This window comes from Oncorhynchus kisutch, linkage group LG30 (genome assembly GCF_002021735.2).
Source record: "Oncorhynchus kisutch isolate 150728-3 linkage group LG30, Okis_V2, whole genome shotgun sequence".
In the NCBI taxonomy this organism is placed as follows: domain Eukaryota; kingdom Metazoa; phylum Chordata; class Actinopteri; order Salmoniformes; family Salmonidae; genus Oncorhynchus; species Oncorhynchus kisutch.
The window spans coordinates 26696229-26711747 of record NC_034203.2 but is presented as its reverse complement, the minus strand read 5'-3'; the positions used below and the strand labels follow the sequence as shown (position 1 = coordinate 26711747).

Below are 15519 nucleotides of genomic sequence, written 5' to 3'. Positions count from 1 at the left end.
CAAAACGAGTTGTATGAGCTCAGGTCAATGAGGCCTACAGGCCATAAATAGCAAATAGAAGTTCAAAACGTGTAATGTTTACAATAACTTAAGTTGATCAAAAGATCTAACACAACATGAGGTGATAATATATATGTTATTATGGATTTATAATCAGCTATAATGGGGTGGTCATTTTGGACTGGAAACACAGAACATGAAACGAACACAACAGGAGGGTTAAATTAGTACTAGGTTTCAGTTGTATGTAGTATGGAGAAGGTGAGCTGCCTGTGATCGTAATTTTAGCTATGCTTTTTTTTAAGACATCAGATTTTAGGGATGTGGATTTGCTTGGCTCTCGTGTTTTCCCCGATTCACCATTCACCAGGGTTCCCATTCTCATTGTTTCAATGTCATTTTACCTTTGATTACATTTCTAATTGAAATGTCCATCTAATATTCATGTTTCGCAATGCTACTGATTGATAACTATAAATCAAACATTGCATTTGTACAGTATATGCTGAATATTACATTATAGGTATTAATATGTTTGTAATTATTTGTAAACAGTGCATTCATTGAATTAAAATAGTATGCTATAACAATAACAACAGTTATATTAAGGTTTGCAATAACAAAAACAACATACCAAAACACCTCATTGTCATAAAGTGGTCAAATTGTCTCAAACGCAATCTTGGGAAATAATTCCCTTGCTGTATACATTTATCTTTGAATAAAAACTAACCCAAACAGTTTTAAAATATATATATTTATTGGCTTGCTGTAGCCTACAGCGAAATCTTTAAAAAACAACAACTCTGGGGTCTAGATGTAAGTGCAAATAGCTAAAGATAACCCGGGGTGAATGTGCATGTATTTTTAAGTAAACACATTTAATGTGGTTGGATATGACATTTTATCCATGTCGATAACTGGTACTCACACACTAACCTACAATATTGAATGATACAATAACTTCTGAATAGATCATGGCATGGACGAGCTGTCTGAGCCGTGATTGACAACGTGTTGGGCAATGGCAATACATGCATTTTTTCAATGTTTTACTTCATGCACTCAGTCGTTTTTAATTTCTCCGGAATGGTGTCGTGACACAGACCTTCTCAGAGACAAATAGAGTTATGTATATATAGCCTACATTCCCCTAATTCGTCTTAGATATTTGTACCGGACTTGGCAAGGGACAAATGGTATAAGCGTATAGCTTGTATATAGTGTAGTTCATGTGAGCTTCATCCAAGATGGCAATGGTCTTATTGCGTTTATTTCACATGATGCATGGCTTGACATCCTGACAGACGCTCTGGTGATGGTGATGTAGCTGGTGATAGTATGATCCACTGGCAGTCGCCGGGTGAAACGAAGAAATTCCGTTAAAGTTTAAAAAAAAATCTTTCCTGTCACACACTGGCGATGAAGGGCTTGAGTATCGAGATAATCCCACTGCAAACAGATGGAAGAGACGTGACAGTCAAACACAAACCTTGTAAATACTACAACAACTTATTCTAATACACATAATGACTGCAATCCATGGCGTGTGTTTCAGCCTATAGTTGCCAATATTTGGACGTTGTATTTATCTAAATGGAATATACTCCAATTATTTTTATAAAATGGTAGGCTTGAATTTTTCCTTAAACATGCAGATCATGTAGAGCATACATGATCACGAAAAACAAACGAATTTATGAAACATTACTTTTACAATGTGAAAATAGTAGACCTATTTGTAAATTTAAGGTTGGCATTTCAGAATGTTGTGAGTGTCGTTCTATTTTCATTACATTTTAAATATATACCATAATTACTTTGCTTTCTATTTTGTCCTGAATTTGCCTTATATTTATTACGTACACGACAGTATTGGGATAATGCTGATTTAGCCTAATATCTGTAAAATCTATAACTATTTCAGAAACAGCAGTGGTGTTTCTGTTGAACCTATTTATTTAATTCAGTAATATTACCGTTATACCATTTATGTGTTGTTCAATACGTTGTAAACCTTTTGGAGACCATTGAGTAAAGGTCACATGTACACAATGGTCACAATAAACCATGTTTATAGATAGGTAAAACTGTATTCAGTGTTGACATAGATATATTGTTGTATATTAATTTACACATAATTGGGTGTTGTCATATTATTGTCATGTCACATATTGTTGTTTGGAGCATTTTCAATAAGGACTTGAAAATAAAATCTAGGCTACGTGTTCAACTTTATTGGGAATGATTCTGTTAATCTTGGCAATAGCATTTGCTTTAATATTGTTAGAAATATGACTTTATTGTTTCTATTTTTCGTCATATTTTCATAGTTCTGTAATAGTCTTTTGGTCATAAGTGGACAAGCAGAGTAATGTCCGTGTTGCCTAACTAGGCCAGATGTTCCCTACTTCCCTCTGATTCGCAATTTGCAATTGCCCATCTCGACTACTTACAAATGAAATAGCTCATATAAATACGAACTATTTAATGCAAACTATCCATCGGAGTGGACGATTGGTTGTATACGAGTTGTATATTTTATAACTGGCCATATATTGCACCAATTAAATATTGTGTTCGCCTATATTGACAGGAAAGTAAAGCCTACCTGAAATGTCAGATGAGTCCCTTCCGTTGTGATGGAGATAGCTTTGCTCCAGAGAGTATGGGGACATGCTGGAGTGCAAGGCGGAGGATGTGGGACTGTTTGAGGCCAGGGATTGCTGCTTGATATATGGAGACATACCAGGTGATGCCCAGTGTGAGGGGGCACTGGCGTAGGGAGAAGCACTGGCGTAGGGAGAATGACAGTCCAAAGTGCCCACTGCCATCGCAGCCGGGGAGGTGTGCAAAGGGCTACTGCTGCTGTCCGGGCAGTAGTCATTAGACGCCACCTGACAAGCCGCCATGTAGGTGGACCCGGGGCTTGGTGACATATGAGGGACATGATGCCCTCCACCCAGCCCGTCGTAGCTCCCTGGCACCGTGTTCCCCATCACGTCCAGGTTGTAACCGTTGGCATGACATGCCAAGGACGCGGAGGGGTTCTGGAAATCAAAGTTTTGGGGAAGTATCGACGCTCCAAAACCGATGCCATTCATCATTCGATACATTGGTTTCAGAGCTTGGCATTTCCTACGGAATCCGCGAGGTCTGCGACGGAAAGATCCCTCCTCGAACATAAACTCGCTGCCCGGGTCTATAGTCCAGTAGTGGCCCTTCCCTGGTCTGCCGAGGCCCTTAGGCAGTTTGATGAAGCACTCGTTTAAAGACAGGTTGTGCCTCACTGAGTTTTTCCAGCCCTGGTAGGACCCCATAAAGAACGGGAAACGGGCCTGAAGGAACTGATATATTTCTGCCAGAGTAAGCGTCTTTGTCGGGGAGCTTTGGATAGCCATCACAATGAGGGCGATGTATGAATAGGGCGGTTTCTCAGGTCGCCTCAAGCCAGAGTTGCCCTTTTTCCCTTTGGTTGATGCATTTATTGAGCTCTCCGCCACTGGCTGTGCGCTCATCGGTGTGGCGTGCATCACTCCGGCTGCTGGGCTGCATCTCAGAGGATGAGACGGCACCAGATGTTGCTGTGAGCTCTCAGTCGTCATGTTTGCGTCCACTTTAGAGACACAGAAGGACAAGTGTAGGCTATGACCAATGCCTTGCTCGACTTTTGTTCCACTGACCTGAAATGTCTAATACTGCCCTGAAATGTCTAAGAAGTAGGCTACACCAAATCCTCTTCAGTCAGCTACTTCAGACGTTCTAAAAAATATGTTTCCAAATGGATAATCGAAGAAGTTAGTGTCCAGTGGCGATTCACTGCACGTGTATTGCTGTTATAATCAGGAAAAGCAGCTGTGTATCGGTGTGGCCGCTGCTCCAACTCCGTCTCACTGTGGCCATCTCTGGAAATAACCCTTTAAGAGGGGAAACATAAAGCTCTTCGACTTTCCTGCGCATATCCCACTCGGCCAAACAAAACTCGACCACCTATCAATTCTTCAATCTCTCTCTGCCCTATAGATCCCGGCTAAATCCCTCTAAGAAATCGCTAGGATCTCCAGATCCAACCCCTGCCAGATCTGGCCTCCGTCCAGACATAATTCTAGCAAGAGCCACACATAACACAGCGCAGAGCAGAGGACTAACAGAGACCTCCTCCCACCCGCTCCTCACAACTCTAATACACGCAATTACACCATTTATCAAACTTATTTAGACACTGCAGTCAACACTGCAACAGCCAAAGGATGAAGGCAATGGTTCCAAATTAGCTATGACACCGCTTGCTTATATACCAGAGACAGAAACACAGTATAGCCCTATTCTATTTAGTAGAATTCTAGTTTAGTTGTACAATATATATATATATATTATATTGTACAATATATATACTGTGATAGTATTCTAATTCATTAATTATTGTGTTCATTCATGATGCTCTCTGTTGTCCTTATTCAAAATAGGTTGCGCTTGAATGATAGCACATTGGACCTATGATGTACTTGAAGATGGAAAAAAAGACAAGAAGAGTAGATAACTACAGATAATAGTATTTTGCTGAACAGTCAGAGCTTCTTCGAGCTTGCGGTTTTGTCTAGCAAAGGTAATAATAGTCCTTAGTTGTCGTGTTAATTTGTTGGGGGATGTTCAGGACAGGACTTTGCCATGAGTGGAAGCATGCTTTTTCCATCAGGCGCTGCCAGTATACCACACACAGCGAGTGTCAGTTTACGGGCTCGAGCCTGGATCACATCCCCCGAGAGCTGAATTAATTGCACAGATCCAAATGAGGTCTTGGAGATAGATGTAAATGTTTCCATATTTATAGTACCCTAATGATGATGATTATGATGTTATTTTGTTGTTATTGTTCTGTCGTTTTGAGTTTATAATTATTTAGAAGCTAAACAAATGAGTCTAGGCCTTATAATGTAAAAGAAGAAACCATGCATGCATGCCGATTGTGCCCATATGCTGGGGAACATTGTACCATGCGTAATGCATACACCATGCTTGTAAGGAGATTATGTTTGGGGAAAGAAAAGAAGGTCAAACGAAAACTGGTAGGAAGTGTCGCCTCTCCCAATTAAAGTGATCAGGATAAGTTCAAATTAAATTCAAGTCAGTTCAGGCAATCTAAATAAAAAAAGAATCGAGGAAACATGGATAGACGACCCCTTTGGCTGTACATGCAATATAATTTAACCAAATAGGCATTTATATTCCTATAAGGGAATACAGGAAAATAACAAAAATGATCAAGTCAAAGATTTAATGACGACATTGAAGCTATTTTGAGACGCGGTGTTAGCAATTTGTCCTACCCGTTGAATGTGTAATAACAGTAAGGTATTTTAAGCCAATAGCTTTGATGCAACAGTTAGAAATGACAAGCTCAAACTCCTAACCAAACAAGGATGTGGAGATAAGATCATTTTTCATTATAAAAACAAAGGTAGAGAACATAATCTCCTCAGAATTTCCGGCAATAATAACCCCGCTGCGTTCAGGATGCACAGCTGGTTCAAGGAACTTTTTGTCTCAGTCACAGAAGAATACTTGGAAGGTTTTGAAAATGTAACGCACAGAATGAGAGATACTACCATATCGTCTTGGTAAAAATCTAACAAAAAATCGATGTGGACTGAAATCCACTTAAAGTCTACATCGTGATTCTCTCTCACCCTGCTCACGTGTCTCTATTTGAGGCGTCGGCTATTTGTAAATTCAGACAGAATATATATATATTTATATACTGAATGTCTGTATCCACTCACACACAGCAAGCTTCTCGGACACAGAAAAATACTTTGGCGTATTTCTGCCCCAATACAGGAACCAATTATTAAGGACATTTGTGCCACATTAATAATGATAAACATAATTTATATAAAGAACATCATAGCTGAATGTATTATTATTGTTGTAGTTGTTATTATTATTACTAGTAGTAATAGTATGCCAACTTATTTTTGCAAATAATGGTAGTTATTAATGATTCTTGTAACGCAGTAGGCCTAAATATTAAGTGGCCTACTGTGATATTGGTAACAATGTTAGGTTAAATCTCGAATAATATATATGAAACATTTGAAGGGATATAACTCATGTTATTGGATCATTGGTCCCGCTTTAGATGACCTGCAGATTATAACGGCTTCATAAAGCCTTCATAAAGACTACATAAACACTACATAAATGTGTTGCAAATCATATATAACCTTATTTCATGCTCTATAAAGGGTTCATAAATGTGGCATAACTGTGTGACATAACCAGCAAAGTCAAATGTGACATAACCCACTATGTCAAATAGGACATAAACCTGTGCTTTATAAAGGGTGGCATAAGCAACGCTTAATAAAGACTCTAGAAATCATATTAACCTTGTCAAGCATCTTGGTAGAGCATTGCAACGCCAAAATAGTGTGTTCAATTCCCAGGACCACCAATATGTAAAAATGTATACACGCATTACTGTAAATTGCTTTGGATAATGTGTCTGCTAAATGGCATATATATTACTCTAAAACATATATAGTTTGGCCCAACCTCTTTCCGTCTTGGTGCATAGCCAATATTGTATCTGACCTTAACTTTCCCCATAATGCTGCATGATGACACGCTCGAAAGTGCAGTCTTGCATAGCAAAAAAAACTACTTAGTAGTGCATTTTAAATCAGTTTTTCTCGTTTGCCTACTTCATACATTTTTTTCCGCAAATTTGATTATCTTGGATTTGTTTTCCAGGTTTCGGATTTACCCCATTTTTTCTGGCTTTCTCACACTTTTTTTAATAGAGAAACCATAAAATTAGATTTTCTGTGTTCACAACAATGCTTAATTAAAATGCAACCATGGACCCCTTAAGAGGTCCGGGAAAAATCTTAGAAACGTACATTTTTTGAGTGTAGTTTCCCTTTAATTCCCATTTAAAGCATGCACTGTTGTTTGGTTCACTGGTGTTTCTGCAGTGCAGTAAGCCCCCATGTGATGGTATTCGCAAATCAAATTCCCAGTTGTGGTGCCACTGGACAGCAAAAAATGTGTAAGTTAAGCGTTATCTATTGTAATTTTAATTAGTTTGTAGTAGTTAAGCAATGAGTTATATTACATAGCTACCTCAATCCTTATTTCAAATAATTTTGGGGACTTAACAGCAATTGCTAGCCAGCTAAGTTACATAGCTAGCTAACTATACCAACACAAAATGTAGCCAACTAACAGGCTCAACTAAATAAAAATCCAACAATAAACATCAATGTCTCATAGTCATGTCATGAGATTTGTACATTTAAGAGGAATCTAATAAAACGAATCAAAATGAGTTTCTCATCTCCCCCATTTAGAATATTTCTGGTTCAGCACAGAAATGTCCTTAACCAGATGGTGTGGCAAAGGTATTTTCTAACAGACCTGCTAACTTTCTTTGTGGTTACTTTTAAGGTTGGAACCAACTGCATGCTACTGTCTACCTCCAGCAGGCAGAGACAAGAACCATCTGTCCACCAGCTCAGGGACAAGCTATTCTATTCGTAGCCCTGTGTAATGTTCAATGTAATTGCATTGCTGGACTTTTTTAGACTTAAAGTATTTGTATTGTTTTAAAAATGTAAAAATAAAAGGAAATGTATGGTTTAAAGATGTCTTTAATATTTATTTGTTTTAGCTGTTAGTATCTGTTAGTATGTGTTATGAATGACCAAAGGTGTCTGACTTTAAAGTAAGTTCAGTGCCATGTGATATAGAGTCCCTATGGATGTGTTATGATTGACCGAAGGAGTCTCACTTTAAAGTTTTTCAGGAGACTACATACATTGTCAATAAATAGATTATACATCTATGGTTCTCATGATCTACAGGTTGCTGTACGGTGTGAGAGGTATTTAGATGGGTTGATGGACCAGCAAAGCCTGAGTGTAAGTGTGTGTGCGTGTATGTGTGTCAGAGCCAAGATTATTTGGTGTAGTCCTACCTGAGACTACCGCAACAGGCATTCCTCTTCTGTTCCCATAATGGAGACTAGGGCTTGAATACAACCTGTTAAAAAGGTGGCATCATTTTGTGGCTGATCTTTCAGCGGGGGAGTGGGTGAAGTCAGTGGCGGAGTGGGTGAATATGTCAAAGACCTGACTGGGCCCAGCACCTGCACAGTATGGCTCGTTATATTGTTGTGTGCTTTGTGTACTGAGGAACATCTATCTTGGTTCCAGAATAAAGACACTTTCAAGTTCCTTATGTTGAATTTCCTCTCGCAGACTACAGTACATTTAACGCTATTGCTCACACATCATATATAAGCCTGGGATATCAACCATTCAAACTTGGACCTTAGTGGGAGTGACTATATAATTCAACGGGAACGACCTTACTGAGTCAAGTATTTGTCATCAGGCTATGTTCTTTGCTAGCAAAAACATTACACCTGGTCGTCACTAGTTAACCCAGCCACAAAGTCGGGAATTGTGGCTCAACTCTGCCCATTTCCACAATTTAACCACACTGCTAAACTTATGCCTAACTTAACCTGAAATGAAGACCAATAAACTCATTTTTGTCCTCATACATTTTTACAATTAAGCCCATTTGACTTGTGGCTGTGCTATCTAGTGGAAACCATTCCCCCTGGCCTCAAGGTAGAGAAAAAACAACAGGCCCTACCTTCCAGCTAGCTAATTAGCAAAGGACATAGCTAGCTATTTATTAATGGCTTTACCGAGAAGAAGAAAGACTACACCCTTACAGCCTATGGTCAATGTGTGTCGCGCGTGTGAGGAAAACTATCCCAATAAGAGTTACCAAACATCTCTTTATTGCCAAGACGTCGGGCCGATAGGACAGAAGTGCAAACGACACGTGGCGGAAGGTGTTGTAGGAGATGATTGGTTGGTAGATTATACAAACGAGTAATGCTTATAGATTGTTTGTAACACATTTATGTAGTGCTTATGAAGGCATTGCGAATGTTTTAAGAAGCCTTTATAAGCTGAACGTCATTTTTAAGCGGGACCGGCTCATGTTTAGTGATTTATTGCATTAGATGTGATATATAGCCTACTATTAGCCTACCATTAGACTTTCGCAACCCTTTTCGATATCTTCAGGTCCTCCTTCCTTGTACTTCCGCCCGTCTTTATTTCCCTCCTCTGGCCTTCCTACCCTGGTTTCCCTTTGCATGTGTTTATGCAATTTAATTCAGCGATAGTCTAGGCGAGACGACAATAGCCTATACTGTAAGAATATTTACAACATTATCAACGTGTTTCATTCAGCACATTCATTGTTTGAGTGCTGACAATGATAGGGATACGTTTTGAATGACAGCTTTCAGTCAACGAAGCCTTACGAATTAAGGCATCATGTCACGCGCATGTCCCAATCAATTTCAATTTGACAGCGAGCGAATAAAATTAGCCTAATAATATGTCGCCTTGATAGAAATGGTAAAGCAGTGTTTTGAAAAGGGTTGGATATTAGACCAAGTCGATTAGGCAATTTTTACATTTATTTTTAAATGCACCTGCAGGCCTACAACATACACCTGTCAGTGGTTTTGACGGTATGTTGGGATTTAGTCATTCATAATTAATCTCTCAAAGGTTCCCTTCATTTTGCCGTTTTGAATATCATTTTTCTTGAAAACAACTTGTAGGGCAAATATCTTGTATATCTTCTTTTTTCACAATCTATGCGCTATGGATTCAATAAGATAATAAAGATAGAAACACATCACATTTCAACGTTAAAGTTACTCTTTATTACAAATATTAATCGTGTTTTTTAAAATAAAAACATACAAACAGCTCGAATAGCACAAATGACATGCCAAATGTTATAAACAGCATGATCTGAAGGTCAACTGATTGTCGAAAGTAACAATTTTTTCAACAAACCAACGACATAAATAGCCTATAATCTATACATCATAAACTGTACACTGTATAGCACAAAAAAATGCCCTTGATTTAAAGGGAAATTACCACAGAACCTCAAAGGAATTACATAAAGCCTACTCCTCCCCACACTAAATGTCCATACTAAAATGTCCTGATGAAATAATACGACGCCCTGTGTAGGTGACTGGTTGTCCACATTTAAGGTAATGCAATAAAATGCATTTAGTTGATACACAATAATAACTAAAGTACACAAGTGCAAACCCAGTGTTTTCATTCCATTTGCTACACCCCTCGGGTCCATTACGAAAACAAACGTTCTATTTCTAATAGGTGGTAAGCGTCAGTTTTTTTAAGTAGCTGGCGTTGGTACTGTAGAGATTATCTGGTAAACTGATTATGCCTTTGAATAATATTCTGCGGGGTAACTGTCTTTGCGATTGTCCCTCTCTGAATAAAATCCACCACCGTATGCCCTCAGCACATGCGCAGCGTATGAGTCCACATGGAACATCGACTGGGCGTGATGTGGCAAGGCGACAGGTGATCCTCTCATAATGTGTGGCATCATCTGAGTGTAACCGGGCCACGGTAATGCAGCAACGGTGGGAGAATCCTCTGCCCACTCCTGTCTCTTGAACGGTTTGCTGAGGATACTGTCTATAGCGAAGGAACTAGAGAACTTGGCACTGCTGGGTCCGGTTTTAATGGCTGGGGGTGTGGATGTGATGGTGACTTGCGCGTTCTCGTCGGCAGCATGGTCGGAGACGTTTTGCTCTTTGCCTGTCTTTTTATTGATGCGCTTTCTCCTGCGTCGAAACACTCCGTCAGCGAAGGTGTACTCGCTGTGAGGATTCAGCATCCAGTAGTTGTCTTTTCCCCAGGGTCTGGACGGGTCCCGGAGGACCTTTAGAAAACAGTCGTTAAGTGACAAGTTGTGGCGCACCGAATTTCTCCAACCAGTGTAGCTGCCCCGGAAAAATGGAAACTTTTTCATCAGATAGTCATTGATCTCTGCCAGAGTCAGACGACCAGATGTTGAGTCACGGATAGCCATGGCAATCAGTGCGATGTAAGAGTACGGAGGTTTTGGTCTCCGTATGTACGGTTTGCCAATGCCTATGCCGTCTACGCCGGGTGTGACAGGTGGCGGGCTGTGCGCCACGCAGTCCCCATCCGAACCCAACTCTTCCTCACCGGAGAGAGGCGAGAGGACGCTGCCCTCGGCATCGCTGCACAGCTCCTGCAAAGATTTCACCTCGTTGTGGTGGTTTCCACAGAATACTTCAAGTTTCATGTTGTCTATTATTATTTATCCTATAGCCTACTGCTAGTTTTCTATCCAAATTGTATCCGAATCTCAAGTAAAAACAGGCACGTCCTCAGATGAAGTCTTGTCTTGTGCGTAAATGTGTCAAAACGCAGAGCGCTTTCAGTCAAAATATCCTAGAAGTACCCGATGAAGTCACCGTCCTCATACCTTTGGGTTCACTAGCTCGTCTCACCTCCTGTCTGTCTGGTGACCTGTTTATAGCACAGGCTCACCTCAGTACCAACCCAACTAGGCGGGGCTAGATGATGATTATGGATATTTTGGAACAACTGAAATATCATGCACTCTCAATGTTTATGACACATCGTAAATCATCATATCTATTTTTATGTAAGTGTTTGTTTGGAAATACGATGAATAGCCCTTTCACCCTCCTGTTTTCAGCATAACAAGACAAGTATAGGCTACCTTTCATGTGTAACTCGATCATGCTGTGAACGTAGACACCTCTGGAGTATTTCACCTGAGACAACAGGTGGCGTTATTTTCCTTTCCATCCGTTCTGTCTAGAAGGATACCATCATTATGGAGAGTTATACCTGATCTATTATCGTTTTGTTTGAATTCTTCAAATGTTTCAGTTTGGCCATCATTTGTCTGCAGATGCACTTAATAATGCCCTATTTGATGCAAGCAAGCCTCCACTGATTTTTTAAATATTTTTTATATAAAGATGCTATATAGTGCTTGTATTACTTTGAATATTATTTTCCCACAGTTTCTCTACTCTTTGCCTGCTCTGCACATAGGAAAGAAAGCATTTCATCAAACAAATAAGAGCTATCTCAGCTGTCAATCATGGGGACATCCCAGAAGCACACTCATAGTCAAGTAATTCTCTGTAAAGTCAGCAGTAGGTTAATGTTACTGTAAAAGGCTGAAAACTTAAAATGCCATTATAAATAGTTAACATTCAGTTGTCCTATGCTGGTGTGTGGTAATTCCATACTTATTCAACTATGGTTAATGTAGAGAGGACATCACAAGCAGTGTTGTGGATACTACTCTGAAAAGATAGTTTACCAAGCTACCAATTACTTCACACCAAATGAAGTTAAGCTACACAAAAGTTACCCCTACGAAAACTATAGTTTACTCAACTAAAGTTACTTTGAAAAAGTAGTTCACTACATCCAAACTACTGCGATAAAAATGATCATACAGTATGTAAATCAGAAATGTCACAGACTACAAATTGCAAGAACCAATATCTTTGTGGTCATATGTTAATAGAATGTGTAACTTAGCCTATTAAACACAAAAGCAATGTGTCAAGTGAAAATTAGGCAACCATATTTAATCACATTTTTGCAAAAAAAGTAGTGTTGTTCCAGTAGTTAGCTACACTGCTACATGGTCAAAAAGTAATCAACTACTGAAAAAACTACCTCGATTTGAATTTAGTTGAACTACCACCAAGCTACTGCAAAATGTAGTTTTATTACTCGTTGAACTACATGTTCAACACTGATCACAAGGCAGGTATTAAGGGCGGGTGGGGCTAATGGTTAACTCTTAGTGAGTCTTAAGTTGTTTTGTCTTGAAGAACATTCACACTTGTCGATTTCAGTGTGAAGAAGACAAAGTAAAAACAAATAGTTTTAAAGTGCAAAGGGACACTTTCATGTGTTCTCATGATCTCACATCAAAACACTTTTTTTGATAGAGCTGAAAGCATGTTCATGCCAACTCCAGCACCCACGTAGAGACCGATGTTGTTGTGTGAGCCTTTCTTTCATATACAGCAGCAGCTAGACAATTTACCTGTGTATACTTGTTCCCCCTTGTTGCTGTGGTACTGAATGTTGGTCTCTTTTGATTAATTACTTATTTTGATTAATTAATTTATCTTGAACCTTTTATTGCAGTGGGCTAAATCAGGGTCACACAGAGTGTTTCTTGGTAGTCTTAAACAAATCTACTTTGAATCAAAAGTATACACCTCACACACATGATTATGGTCTTAACAAAAAGAAGACACCTCTGTACCATGTCAGATATATAGCTGAAATGTATTCAATTTAGATTTTGCATTCCAATATTATACTTTATATACAGTATCAGTCAAAAGTTTGGACAAACCTACTCATTAAAGGGTTTTTCTTTCTTTCTTTTTTACTATTTTCTACATTGTAGAATAATAGTTAAGACATCAAAACTATGAAATAACACATATGGAATCATGTCCTAACCAAAGAAGTGTTAAACAAATCAAAATATATTTTACATGTTAGATTCTTCAAAGTAGCCACACTTTGCCTTGATGACAGCAATGCACACTCTTGGCATTCTCTCAACCAGCTTCACCTGGAATGCTTTTCCAACAGTCTTGAAGGAGTTCCCACATATGCTGAGCACCTTTTGGCTGCTTTTCCTTCACTCTGCGGTCTAACTCATCCCAAACCATCTCAATTTGGTTGAGGTCAGGTGATTGTGGATGCCAGGTCATCTGATGCAGCACTCCATCACTCTCCTTCTTGATCAAATAGCTCTTACGCAGCCTGGAGGTGTGTTGGGTCATTGTCCTGTTTAAAAACAAATTATAGTCCCACTAAGCACAAACCAGATGGGATGGCGTATTGCTGCAGAATGCTGTGGTAGCCATGCTGGTTAAGTGTGCCTTGAATTCTAAATAAATCACTGTCAGTGTCAACAGCAAAGCACCACAACATCATCACACTGTAACGGCGTTCTTCGTTTGTTGAGAGAGAGTCGGACCGAAATGCAGCGTGGTGGTTACTCATGTCTTTAATGAAGAAAAGTGCGATACATGAAAATAACTAATAAATACAAAACAACAAACGGAACGTGAAACCTAATTACAGCCTATCTGGTGAAACTACACAGAGACAGGAACAATCACCCACGAAAACAAAGCGAACTCAGGCTACCTAAATACGGTTCCCAATCAGAGGCAACGAGAAGCACCTGACTCCTGATTGAGAACCGCCTCAGGCAGCCAAGCCTATACAACACCCCTAATCAGCCGCGATCCCAAATACTACAAACCCCAATACGAAAATACAATAACATAAACCCCTGTCACACCCTGGCCTGACCAAATATATAACAAAAACACAAAAATACAATGACCAAGGCGTGACACACACCTCCTCCTCCATGCTTCACGGTGGGAACCACACATTCTGTGATCATCCATTCACCTACTCTGCGTCTCACAAAGACATGGTGGTTGGAACCAAAAATCTCACATTTGGACTCATCAGATTAACGGACAGATTACCACCGGTCTAATGTCAATTGCTCGTGTTTCTTGGCCCAAGCAAGTCTCTTCTTATTGGTGTCCTTTAGTAGTGGTTTCTTTGCAGCAATTCGACCATGAAGGCCTGATTCATGTAGTCTCCTCTGAACAGTTGATGTTGAGATGTGTCTGTTACTTGAACTCTGTGAAGCATTTATTTGGGCTGCAATTTCTGAGGCTGGTAACTCTAATGAACTTATCCTCTGCAGCAGAGGTAACTCTGGGTTTTACCTTTCCTGTGGTGGTCCTCATGAGAGCCAGTTTCATCATAGGCCTTGATGGTTATTGCGACTGCATTGAAACTTTCGAAGTTCTTGACATTTTCCACATTGACTGAACTTCATGTCTTCAAGTAATGATGGGCTGTTGTTTCTCTTTGCTTATATGAGCTGTTCTTGCCATAATATGGACTTGGTCTTTTACCAAATAGGGCTATCTTCTGTATACCACCCCAACCTTGTAACAATACAACTGATTGGCTCAAACGCATTAAGAAGGAAATACATTTCACTAATTAACTTTCAACAAGTTATACCTGTTAATTTAAATGGTTTCCAGGTGGTTTCCAGGTGACTACCTCATGAAGCTGGTTGAGAGAATGCCAAGAGTGTGCAAAGCTGTCATCAAGGCAAAGGGTGGCTACTTTGAAGAATCTCAAATTTAGAATATATTTAGATTTGTTTAACACGTTTTTGGTTACTACATGATTCCATTGTCACGCCCTGACCTTAGTTATCTTTGTTTTCATTATTATTTCGTTTGGTCAGGGTGTGACAACGGTGGTGTGTTTGTTTTTTTGTGTTGTCTAGGGGTTTCTCTAGTCTAGGGGTTTATATGTCTATGGGGGCTTATATGTCTATGGTTGCCTAGATTGGTTCTCAATTAGAGGCAGCTGTTTATCGTTGTCTCTGATTGGGAACCATATTTAGGTAGCCATATTACTTGGTTTACCTGTGGGTTATTGTCTGTGTAGTTGCCTGTGTCAGCACTCAGTTTATATAGCTTCACGTTCGTTTTGTTATTTT

The 15519-nt window shown here is 39.5% G+C and overlaps 2 protein-coding genes across 2 annotated transcripts; both read right to left on the bottom strand.

The window, feature by feature from the left end:
* Positions 1 to 741: 741 nt before the first annotated feature.
* Positions 742 to 4066, bottom strand: LOC109883238 (forkhead box protein F2). Its single transcript, XM_020475266.2, has 2 exons — positions 2612 to 4066; positions 742 to 1452 (listed from the first exon to the last, which is right to left on the bottom strand). The coding sequence occupies exons 1-2, from the start codon at positions 3603 to 3605 to the stop codon at positions 1277 to 1279; spliced, it is 1170 nt and encodes a 389-aa protein (XP_020330855.1). The 5' UTR covers positions 3606 to 4066; the 3' UTR covers positions 742 to 1276.
* A 5671-nt stretch (positions 4067 to 9737) lies between these two features.
* LOC109883236 (forkhead box protein Q1) lies at positions 9738 to 11416 on the bottom strand. The gene has a single exon (XM_020475263.2). It carries the CDS (start codon positions 11194 to 11196, stop codon positions 10297 to 10299), a length of 900 nt encoding a protein of 299 aa, XP_020330852.1. The 5' UTR covers positions 11197 to 11416; the 3' UTR covers positions 9738 to 10296.
* Between the last annotated feature and the right edge of the window lie 4103 nt (positions 11417 to 15519).